This window comes from Bos indicus, chromosome 23, assembly GCF_029378745.1.
Source record: "Bos indicus isolate NIAB-ARS_2022 breed Sahiwal x Tharparkar chromosome 23, NIAB-ARS_B.indTharparkar_mat_pri_1.0, whole genome shotgun sequence".
NCBI lineage: Eukaryota > Metazoa > Chordata > Mammalia > Artiodactyla > Bovidae > Bos > Bos indicus.
In genome coordinates, this window is record NC_091782.1 from 48,081,564 (window position 1) to 48,093,972 (window position 12,409).

At 41.4% G+C, this 12,409-nt stretch overlaps 1 protein-coding gene across 1 annotated transcript in view; it reads left to right on the forward strand.

The window, feature by feature from the left end:
• The window catches only part of LOC109576755 (uncharacterized), a 366,105-nt gene that overhangs the window by 174,491 nt on the left and 179,205 nt on the right, over window positions 1-12,409 (forward strand). Inside the window, exons 11-12 of the mRNA XM_070778427.1 lie at window positions 2,907-3,033; window positions 5,123-5,356. Coding sequence (XP_070634528.1) covers window positions 2,907-3,033; window positions 5,123-5,356 — 361 coding nt within the window. The remainder of the gene's footprint in view (window positions 1-2,906; window positions 3,034-5,122; window positions 5,357-12,409) is intronic.

Sequence of the window (12,409 nt, forward strand, 5' to 3'; positions counted from 1 at the left end):
TACTGTGGTTCACAGCAGGGATCAATTTTGCCCCTAGGGGACATTTAGCAATAACTGGAGATATTTTTGATTGTCATGACTGGACCTAGGGGGAAGCTGTTAACAGCATCTAGCGGGCAGAGGACAAGCATCTTGCTAAACATTCCATAATGCACAGGGTAACAAAGAATTATGTGGTTCAAAATGTCAACAGCACGGAGGCTGGAAACCTTGTTATACCCCAGTGCTGTTTATTCATTGCCATTTTACTTAACTCTTAGTCCTACTAGCAGTGAAAATAAAGTATCATCTGACACCTGTCTGTGAATATTATTCAGTACTTGAAAAAATAGGCCATATGGGCAGGATTACATATTGCTGAGGTTTCCTTCCAACACTCAAGAAGGTATAGACAAGCATACCTACTACATGCTACATTTCTAGTGATTGGACTTTGTCCCCAAATAGCCAGGGACGTTGGCGCCACATCATATTCGAGAGAAAATTAATTATAGGCTAACTTAAGGTCATGAAAATTTGAACTAACCTAAATATCCAACAACAAGGGATTATTTAAATAAATTATGGTAGACACTTAAAATTAAATAGTAAGTCACTGCTAAAAAGTTGTACTTAAAGAAAATTGATCTCCTGGAAATCTGTATAATGCACAAAGGGAGAAACACAAGTTACAAAGTGTTTACAGCATCAGCCTCATTTTGTAAAAGAAGAAACAGTGAGTCTTGCTACCTAGCTGTGAAGAATTCTCACGCTCAGTTGCGCAGTCGTGTCTGACTCTTTGCAACCCTATGGACTGTAGCCCACCAAGCTCCTCTGTCCATGGGATTTCCCAGTCTAGAATACTGGAGTGGGTTACCATTCCCTTCTCCAGGGGATCTTCCCAATCCAGGGATTGAACCCACTTCTCCTGCATTGGCAGGCAGGTTCTTTCCCACTGAGCCACCAGGGAAGCCCTAGCTGTGAAGAATAGACCTCAGTATTTTACCAGTGTTTATCTCTGGGCTGAGGACTAATGAGTGACTTTGATGGGGGTATTTTTATAAAATTAGATTTTATATAGTGCACAAACATGCATGTATATTTATATAATTACAAAATTGGGAATAAGAGCTGTATACAGGAGAAAAAGGAACACTGTACTACAAGTCCTGACTCAAAAGTAAGGTGATGTCTGGCTCCTGGTCTAGAGTATGATGACTTCAAGGGGCCACAAACCCCTAGACTTATCTCTAGGTAGCTGGCATCCTCTTGAAGCTGTTTATTAACCTTTTGATGTGCGTCGCATTCTTTTTTTAACTAAGGAAGGTATTTTTAGAAACCCTTTAATTACAAAGAACGCAAATTACAACTGAGAACCCTGCTTTCTTACCCCCCCTTAGGATGATTATCATGAATTCAGTATATAATTATTTAGATTAAGTTTTTAGGATATTTCACGAGGGCTTTACATTTTTTTGCCACCGGAACAAAGAAAGAAACTGAGGAAAACATCTCACCGTGGTTTATATAACACGTCTGATGTTTACTCATGAAATCGGTTTACCTTCATAACTGTATAATAGGGCCATTACAGACAACAGATACAGTAGTTTAAAAGTAATAAAATTTACAACAAAGTGTATTTAATTTGAAATTGAATTGCCAGCGAATGGGGGTCCTAATGAACTCTCGTGTCAATCTAGTTCTAACTAAATTAAGGGGAATCATCTCTATCCCAGGAAACCAAATCAGCTGTGAGACCTAAAATGGCCATTCCTTGGTGGAGGGGCTGTCATTGTCACAGATGGCCCTGCTGATGGAATTAAGCTGAAGTCAGGAGAAGTGAAATGCAAGATCCTTCTTAATTCAAATGAATTTGGAAATGCTGGCTGTTAGGAATCGTGAAGATTGAAAAAAAAAAAAAGAAAGAAGGAAAAGAAAGAGGTGACAAAGAAGAACCTCAGTTCAAGCCAGTAAATGCTAATTGGAGGAAACCCTTGGGGAACATTTTGAAGCTAGACATAGATCTTCAAGGCCTCCCAGGTGGCCCAGTGGTAAAGATGCCATCTGCCAATGCAGGAGACGTAGGAGAAGTAGATTCAACACAGACGCCAGTATTCTTGCCTGGAGAATCCCGTGGACAGAGGAGCCGGGCAGACTCCACGTGTCCATGGGGTCACAAAGAGTGGGACATGACTGAAGTGACTTAGCATGCATGGATAGATTTTGATCTCTGGACATTGTATTGAAAAAAATAAAAAGATTATGTCATATCAGCTATTCACTTATTTAAATAATTCTTCCCCATGGTTTCTCCAACAGTTCATAAGATTGAAGGGGTGGTGATAGAAAAGGAAGTGGTAACACATTTTATCAAGTATTGGATCTGGTGCTTTCCAAAACAAGTCATATTTTAATTGTTGGAAGATCTTTAGCTCATATGTTGTTGTTTAGTTGCTAAGTCTTGTCTGACTCTTTGTGACCCCGTGGACTGTCCATGGGATTTCCCAGGCAAGGATACTGGAGTGGGTTGACATTTCTTCCCCAGGTTATCTTCCTGGCCCAGGAATTGGAATGCTTGCATGCGTGTATGCTAAATCGCCTCAGTCATGTTCCACTCTGTGCGACCCTATGGACTGTAGCCTGCCAAGCTCCCCTGTCCATGAGATTCTCCAGGCAAGAGTACCGGAGTCTGCTGCCATGCCCTCCTCTTACAGAGAGTCACATATTTTAAAGGGTTTCATTTAAAAAATGACTCACCACCCTACTTGAATCCACTGTGGCATGGTGTTTCTCTGACTCTTGTTATTCCGAGAAAAGGTGCAAGGGATACATCAGATTGTGCGTTGTATCAAAGGCGAACTTTTCCACTAATCCATCATCAATTTCTCTTCTTTTCATTTCCCCTGTTACTGTACCTGCTACAGAACTACAAGTCAAGGAATAATTGCAGATCCAAATGTTTGTGAAGCAGGTGGCGTAGCCAAGCTCGGTACCCTCCCAGAAGTAATCCACCCGTCAAAGGGAGTGGTGTGGCCTTGGCCCTGCTGGAAGGTGAGTTTCCGGAGACTTTTTCCACCTGATGTACAGAAGTTAAATCTAAGGTCAATTTCATTGACTCCCTTTCTTGTTGTGCCTTTCCTCTTGCAGGCCCACCCTTTAGATAAACAGAGTTCTAGCAGGTCTTTAAAAAATTAATTAATTCCTTTACTTTTTGGCCCAGCCCTGTGGCATGTGGGATCCTAGTTCTTCGACCAGGGCTTGAACCCACACCCCCTGCAGCAGAAGCGTGAGGTCTTAACCACTGGACCTCCAGGGACGTCCCTAGCAAGTCTTAATAACTCGTTCTGAGGAGGGTTCTATGCTGAAATAGAATTGCTAAAAGGTTCCAAGCCGCTGGAATTCCTCGAAACTGGGTCCATGGAGCCAGGCGGGGTTCTCCCTAGACAATGAGGCCGACTTGCCACCATGCAAATGAGACAAGGCTTGACATTTGATGAATTTTCCATCTCCTCTCTCTCCTCTGCTGACACTCGCTCTGAGGAAGGTTGTAAATGCAAGAGAGATTGTGGTATAATTCCTCAGACTGGCATTTCTGCCCCCTAGTCACCATTCGATTATCTTCCAAATTGCTGTGTTTCAGAGAGATAAAGATTTTTTATGGCTTGCTGACTTGAAACAACCACGAGAGCCAGCAAAAGATGGCTAAGCGGCCATGCATAGTAATTCCATTGGTAAATGACAAAATCTTTGTTTGTATGACATTTCCAAAATTACTACAGAAGATGAATCTGAAATACAAAATGTCACATTTGGCATGCAAAACTATCACAATATATTTCAGTATAAAATTCATAGAGGCGTTTAATTTAGAATGTGTTTAATAACTCAGTCTGCCTGCATCAGTAATCCTGCCTTGAGGTTTAAAGAGATTGTCTTATTTATTCACACGGTGTTAATTTTTAAAATATTTTTGGCAACGAAAATGCTAAGGTTAAATCTTTATTGTTAATTAAGATTTTATAATTAAACCAAAAAAATAATTGTTATTCTGATTAGTGGTTAAGTCTGACTTGTATGAAAAAAGCAGAAGAAGTTTAGCAACTTTCATTGTTTACTTAACTGTGATTTGATTCCAGAAGCATACTGTCTGTATGGAAATATATATTATCTCTCAGAAAATAAAGTCTAGGCAGGATTAAAAAGTGCTTTACTGTTAACTGCAGATTAACGGATGGTGCTACCAACATCGGTAGCCAGGAGAGTAACCTGTTTCTAAAAATGACATTAATTTTGCTTAAAGCACAATGTAATAGAGAATTCTTTAAGGTCAAATTATCCTTAAGGCTATTAGGGTAGGAAACATGACTTTATGACTTTTGAGTTATTAATAATCTCAGTTTAATTTTTGTGTAATCTGAAGCAACAGGACATTAAACAGCTTATCAGTTTGTACCAACTTTTCAGCATTTACTAAAAATGAATGGCCCTTTAGTCCCAGCTGAAGGTAAGCAATGAAATTCAAATGTGCCGTAAAATATTCTTCTATCATATAATTTAGTTACATGCAGTTCATGCCAAGTTTTAGGCTGAAGTAGATAGAAATGCTCTTCTCCCTTTATTTATTTAGACTCCAGTTGAACCCTGTGGGGCAAGGTTGAAATTAAAGGCAAGCATTCGATCAGGTGAGGTGTTAGCCTGACCTGTTTTGCACATCACTCATCAATGGGGCCCATGATCTGTGATTAGTGAGAGAGGTGAGGGCTGTCACCGTTCAAGCTTGCTGTCCATGTTCATCCATCCCTTAAGAGGCCTGCTGTGTGGCTTTCAGAAGTGTTAGTTTCCTGTCCATTCTATCTCATTATAATAGATGAGTGGTTTCTGATGTCACAGATCATTAACATACCACGCTTAAGAACTGGCTCAACTTTCCCTCGCATAATCAGTAGGCATGCCTTTTGACCCCCTAATTACATCTCCTGTAGTCCGCCTCTGTTATCACAGCTAATACCTGACAATTACAGGTTGAGTAAAAATAATTGTCTACTTTTTCCCTCCCTGAGAAACGCATTGTGGCTAATTGTGTGGTTTTACTCAATTCCTGCATCATTCAAGAAATTCAAGAAACCCGTCTTTTCTTTAGGTTGAGCAGAGTCGGTCACCTCAGCCTCTTCAGGTACAGATGAAGTGCATCAGGGGTCTCAAGAACAAGGTGCCCCAAGGCTGCTACCTCCTCAAATTGTCCCTGCTTGGTCAACCAGGCGGTTGTGTCTTGCAATGGAACCCAGAGGAGCAGCTGAAGACCAGGACGCGCCCAGTGAGGCACGGTGGAAACTTTTATGATGTGGGGCTATTTTTCCATGAAAGCCTTTATGTGGTAAGCTGGTCTTTTTGCACATGGATTACTATCTGTCCAGCTTTTCACCTTAGATGGTTTTAGATATTCAGCTTCGTGCACTAAACAGAAAGAATTTCATTCATTATTTAGCAAATACCCAATAAGCATCTGGTATAAGCCAAGCTCTGTGTTACATGCCAAGAGGTCACTAACGTGTATTTTGTGTGTGTGTGCAATTGTGTGTATACCTTGGTAGGCAGCCGAGGACATTGATTGCAAGTGAGAATCCAGCTTTAGGTAGGAAGAAAAGATGGAGGTTGTTTGGAAAATAGATTATGGATATAGGGGAAAGTGTTTACCAAGCAAAGGAATTCTGGAGGAGACAGTGCTGGAGGAGGAAGCTAGGGTTAACTAAGATTAGAGAGTGATCATGGATGCAAGGATGAGAAGTGAGGGGTTCGAGATCATTGAGTCACCTTTGGAAGCAGAGAGGATAAGCTTAGCTTTTTCTCAGGCAACAGCACCAGGCAGACTAAGACAGGGAACTCCAGCCCACAGAGAAGAAAGGAAGAGGCTGGGTTCGTCCTAGAACCCTCACCATGTTCTGGTGCTTGAGATGCCAGGCTTGAGAGTAGACTTTGCTAATACAGAATGGCCTTTTACACCGTTAATTCGGATGAACATTGTAACAATCAGTGTAGGTATCATGGGGCACCAGGGCTGACAAGATTCATTGAGGAACCAAGCCTCGGTCGAGTCATTTGTGAAACAGGAGTTAAAAAAATCTGCTCACCAGAGGCATTACAAAAAATGAGGTGATTGTGGAAACGCACAGTGGCAATACACAGTAAGAGTTCAGAAGTTTCTGTGGTTATTATCGTTATCGTTATTCTGTCTCTCTGATGGAAAAGCCCATAAACGTTTTCCAGGTGACTTTCATTTTAATACATATGACAAATGCTTATAAATATATATATTTAAACTTTTTATTTTATATTGGAGTATAGCTGATTAACAATGTTGTGATCGTTTCATGTACAGAGTAGAGTGACTCCGCCATACATACACACGTACCCATTCTCCTCCAAACTCCTCTCCCATCCAGGCTCTGTATACCATTGAGCAGAGTTCCCTGTGCTGTATGGGAGGTCCTTGTTGGTTATCCATTTTAAATAGAGCTGTGTGTAAAAGTTGACCTCAAACTCCCTAACTAGCCTGCCCCCTCGCTTTTCCTCTCTGGTGGAGGAAAATTTGTTCTGTAAGTGTGTGAGTCTGTTTCTGTGATAAACACATATTTTGAACAATTTTTGGATTAACCTTGGCTTGAGAACAATGTTGATCAACATTTTTTTTCTCTGATGAATGACCCCCAAAGCCTTGTTAAGACGTGTGGGGTGCAGGTGAGAGGCATTAGTCAAGGGAGGACATGGAGAAGACTTACCCCCTGGGGGAGCCCTCTCCCCTGTAGAACCAGACTTTGAGGACAGGTGATAAGAAGGCAGCAGGTGCAGTTCAGCCCATGAGCCGAGATCTTGGTTCTTGCTATTTATCTGGGAGCAATTTCAGGAATGTGGTGACAGCTAAGATTTTAGTTAATAATTTTAAAAAAGGGTCCAGCCAGTACCTAATGGATAACTACATTCTTCTGGTAGATTTTAATTAAGTACCTACCCTTTTACAGCTTGGATCTGGGCTACTGAATATGTTATTCAAAGAGCTTGCTATCTAGAGGCATCTGCGTAAGTAGATGTTTTACATTTGCATGCATGCTTAGTCACTCAGTTGTGTCCGACTCTTTGCCATCCCATGGGCTGTGGCCCATCAGACTTCTCTGTGCATGAGATTCTCCAGGCAAGAATACTGGAGTGGGTTGCCATTTCCTTCTCCAAGGGATCTTCCCAACCCAGGGATCCAACCCGTGTTTCCGGCATCTCCTGCATTGCATTCTTTACTGCTGAGCCACCAGGGAAGTCCCACAGAGAGTGCTACAGATTAAATGTCAGGAGGGTTTAGTGGACAAAGAGGTCATCAAGAATGTCTTTGGGGACAAGAAGCAAAGCCGCAAAGAGACTGATGTCAAAAAATGGGCACAGCGTTAAGAAGTGCATCAGGTCCATAGGGGAAAGCAGAAGCTGCTTATTCCTCCAATAGTGAAATGCTTTCTTCCCTTCCTGCCAAACACAACACAGAGTATCTTAGAATGGTTGAAATAACAACCCCCAATTTTCTTCCCCTGTGTCAGAAGCAAACAAACCAAAATAATTACCTCCTGCCACAGCCAAGGAAAATTTATTCTTTAACAGCCTGACAAAATGTCAGTGAATTACATCCATCCCTTGGTATCACCTAGCAAAATCCTGGATCCCCAAAGAGGTATACTGGGCTATTTCACATGCAGCGTATGTAAGAAAAGTGCAAAAATTCAGGACAAAACACAAACAAGCAAAGCACCAACACCTCCAGAACTTGACAGGAAAGAGAAGTCATCAGAGGCTGTTTGAATTCAGAATAAAAATGCTGTTGCTCAAAGTTCTGCTCATTCCACTGGGTTCTAGCAAGTTTTTCCGCTAACCACACGGTTCTGCCTGCCAGTCACTCTGCTGGCAGTTTCTGGGAGACTGACAGTTAAAACAGTAAGGTTTAAAGAAGTGTCATTTTTCAGTAGTAGGAACAGATAACACAAAAACACACAAATGTGTTTGTGTATATAACCGATAATATTTATGTCATTCCTTTCCAAATACAAGCTGAAGTCAGGGTCATTTCTCCATGAACAGGAGAAACTGGCTTCATACGGTTGTTTGAGAGCTCAAGACATCTTACTTATGTTAAACAGGGAAAGATGGTCATTTATTTCTATGCAGACAGGAGGGACAGTCTTCCCTAGTGGCTCAGATGGTAAAAATTTGCCTGCAATGAAGGAGACCTGGGTTCAGTCCCTGTGTGGGGAAAATCTCCTGGAAGGGAATGGCAACCCACTCCAGTATTCTTTTTTTTTTTTTCTATGCATAGTATGATTTATTTATTATTATTATTTTTTGCAATACTGCTGCTCTCAATTGTATTTCTTTTTTTTTTTTTCAATTTTAATTTAAAAAAATTATACATGTGTTCCCCATCCTGAACCCTCCTCCCTCCTCCCTCCCCATACCATCCCTCTGGGTCGTCCCAGTGCACCAGCCCCAAGCATCCAGCATCGTGCATTGAACCTGGACTGGCATCTCGTTTCATACATGACATTTCACATGTTTCAATGCCATTCTCCCAAATCTTCCCACCCTCTCCCTCTCCCACAGAGTCCATAAGCCTGTTCTATACATCAGTGTCTCTTTTGCTGTCTCGTATACAGGGTTATCGTTACCATCTTTCTAAATTCCATATATATGCGTTAGTATACTGTATTGGTGTTTGTCCTTCTGGCTTACTTCACTCTGTATAATAGGCTCCAGTTTCATCCACCTCATTAGAACTGATTCAAAGAACTATTCTTTCCTGGAGAATTCCATGCACAGAGGAGACTGGTGGGCTACAGTCCATGGGATCTGAAAGAGTCGGACATGACTTAGTGACTAAACAACAACGACCACAGGACACCAGTCATATGGTGGATTTGGTAATAGTATCTGGGCCCAAAGAATGTTTCATTAATGACTAGACAGAACTGTTATGCTTACAATTCTCATTTGCATTGGTACAGGGATGGGCCATCTTAAAAAAGGATATAAATAGTAGGTTAAAAAGCAAAACCAGCAAAATGCAGGCAAAGAACATTGATTAATGAATTTAAAACATTTTCTGAAAGGTCAGACGCTCATGTTGGGCTAAGCCCCAGGCAGGTCTAACCAACATGACCAGGCCCCTTGTGTGGAGCAGGTAACCCATGCTGACTCCAAATTTGCTGACATAACAGAGTTATTATTTCTGGAAGGATGTAGCATTCTGGAGCAATTTCTGTAATGATTCCATTAAGACCATGGTTTCCTTCAATTTAAGCCTATATATTTCACTTTTCACATTACTCTACACCACACAGGAAATAAAACCATGTCTTGGACTGAGTGTTTGTGTTACAAGAGGAAAAAAATTACTTGATTTTGATGGTACTTAACCCCATTTTATTCCGTAAGTGCATCTATGTTTTTTTTTAATCACCTGTCAGTGTGAATAATGAGATTTTATGAATACTAGTTTAAAGGCAAAAACTGTTCTTATATTAAATTGTGGCAATTTTGAGGATTCCTTGAGGAAGACAGCAAGCACATGACATAATTTCCTTGGATAGTATTTACAAACACCCTCTATAGCTTCCCAAGTCGTGCTAGTGGTAAAGAATCCACCTGCCAATGCAGGAGCCATAAGAGACTTGGGTTTGATCCCTGATTTGGGAAGATCCCCTGGAGAAGGAAATGGCAACCTGCTTCAATATTCTTGCCTGGAGAATCCCATGGATAGGGGAGCCTGGCAGGCTGCAGTCTATTGCATAGAGTTGGACACAATTTAGCAATTGAGCATGCACAAATTACCTCACAGTCGTATAAGTTCAGTTTACCAACAATGAACACTACAAGGAAATGTTCAGTTCAGTTTAGTCGCTCAATCGTGTCCGACTCTTTGCGACCCCATGAATAGCAGCACGCCAAGCCTCCCTGTCCATCACCAACTCCCGGAGTTCACTTAAACTCATGTGCATTGAGTTGGTGATGCCATCCAGCCATCTCATCCTCTGTCGTCTCTTTCTCCTCCTGCCCCCAATCCCTCCCAGCACCAGAGTCTTTTCCAATGAGTCAACTCTTCGAATCAGGTGGCCAAAGTACTGGAGTTTCAGCTTTAGCATCAGTCCTTCCAATGAATACCCAGGGCTGATCTCCTTTAGAATGGACTGATTGGATCTCCTTGCAGTCCAATATTAAGATAATCTTAAGAGCCACATCTTGGTGTTAGTAGTTTCTAAAATAGAAATAAATCTGATTGAGAAGAAACACATCAATTCAGAGAAAAAGATATCATTTTAACATTAATTATATACGGGGAACCTGTCACTGGTAGTGAATAAGGAAATAAATATTATTTTGTGGTCTTATGACTTCATGTTTATTTAGTCTTATCTCCCCTCTTTAAACTACAAAAACAATATTTTAGGTAAATATTTTCAAAACAGAGAAGTGAGCTCATAAATTGACTTCCTTGAGGCATGAGCAAACTTAACCTTGCTCATTCTCCTGTGGAAAGGTAGATGAAAGCCTGCTGATGTGCCTTCTAGAAATTTCCAGAGTACTTCGTCATGCTTGGAGACCTCCCCAAGTGCAACAGTTGATGTTAACAGTCAACTTGATTATTTTAAAGGCCAGGAAGAAGTTTGTCCAGACGATTTTTGAAATTTCCAAGTGAAAATAGCCATTTTGGGCTTTCTGATTATAGAAGACAACGTAAGCTCTTTGCAAAGAAAATCAGAGAATTAAAAAAACACATGTCAAAGTCTAATTTCCAGCAAGCATGTATTCCTGTTCTGGAACCACATTACCTGCATACACACTTACCTTCCTTTCATTAGTCATAGCTGTCTAACTACACAAAGGAGAGAAATAAATATGTAATTTGGGGTTTGATAAATAAGTATGTAATCACTTAAAACTTAGGAAAGGAATATAGGTAATAGTAGAATCACACTAAGTGGTGCCAGCCGACACTGTGTGGGGTAAGCAGGTTACTCCGCTGAGTTGGCTCTGGTTTTCTGACTGAAAAATGGGGAGACATAGAAAAATGTTATTGCTTTAAGCACTGAATTTGGAATTGTTTGTTATGCAGCAATGGATAACTGAGGAACTTATTTGGCCCCTTCTATGACCAAGCATGTGCAGAGTACATCATGAGAAACACTGGGCTGGAAGAAGCAGAAGCTGGAATCAAGATTGCCGGGAGAAATATCAATAACCTCAGATATGCAGATGACGCCACCCTTATGGCAGAAAGTGAAGAGAAACTAAAAAGCCTCTTGATGAAAGTGAAAGAGGAGAGTGAGAAAGTTGGCTTAAAGCTCAGCATCCGGTCCTATCACTTCATGGCAAATAGATGGGGAAACAGTGGAAACAGTGTCAGACTTTATTTTGGGGGGCTTCAAAATCACAGCAGATGGTGATTGCAGCCATGAAATTAAAAGACGCTTACTCCTTGGAAGGAAAGTTATGACCAATCTAGACAGCATATTAAAAAACAGAGACATTACTTTGCTAACAAAAGTCTGTCTAGTCAAGGCTATGGTTTTTCCAGTGGTCATGTATGGATGTGAGACTTGGACTATAAAGAAAGCTGAGTGGAGAAGAATTGATGCTTTTGAACTGTGGTGTTGGAGAAGACTCTTGAGGTTCCCTTGGACTGCAAGGAGATCCAACCAGTCCATCCTAAAGGAGATCAGTCCTGAGCGTTCATTGGAAGGACTGATGTTGAAGTTGAAACTCCAATACTTTGGCCACCTAATGCAAAGAGCTGACTCATTGGAAAAGATCCTGATGCTGGGAAAGATTGAGGGCAGGAGGAGAAGGGGACGACAGAGGATGAGATGGCTGGATGGCATCACCGACTTGATGGACATGAGTTTGAGTAAACTCTGGGAGTTGGTGATGGACCGGGAGGCCTGGCGTGCTGAGGTTCATGTGGTCACAAAGAGTCAGACACGACTGATCGACTGAACTGAACTGAACTTCACTGATGACCAAGAACTGGGCTTCCCAGGTGATTCAGTGGTAAAGAATCTGCTTGTCAATGCAGGAGATGTAAGAGATGGGGGCTCGTTCCCTGGGTTGGGAAGACCCCTGGAGTAGGAAATGGAAAACCCACTCCAATAATCTTGCCTGAAGAATTCCTTGGACAGAGAAGCCTGGCAGGCTATAGTCCATGGGGTCGCAGAATCAGACATGATTGAGCATGCTTGGGCAAATGACCAAGAACTGTATCGAGAGTTGGAGAAATAAAGTCAGGGCTCTCAAATTGCTTGGGTAGCTGTTGCAAATTTAGTCTTGTGTGCTTAAAGAAAAAGAACCATTATATATCTGTATTCAAAGTTGGTTCACCCAAAAGGCATTTGATTCCTGTGTG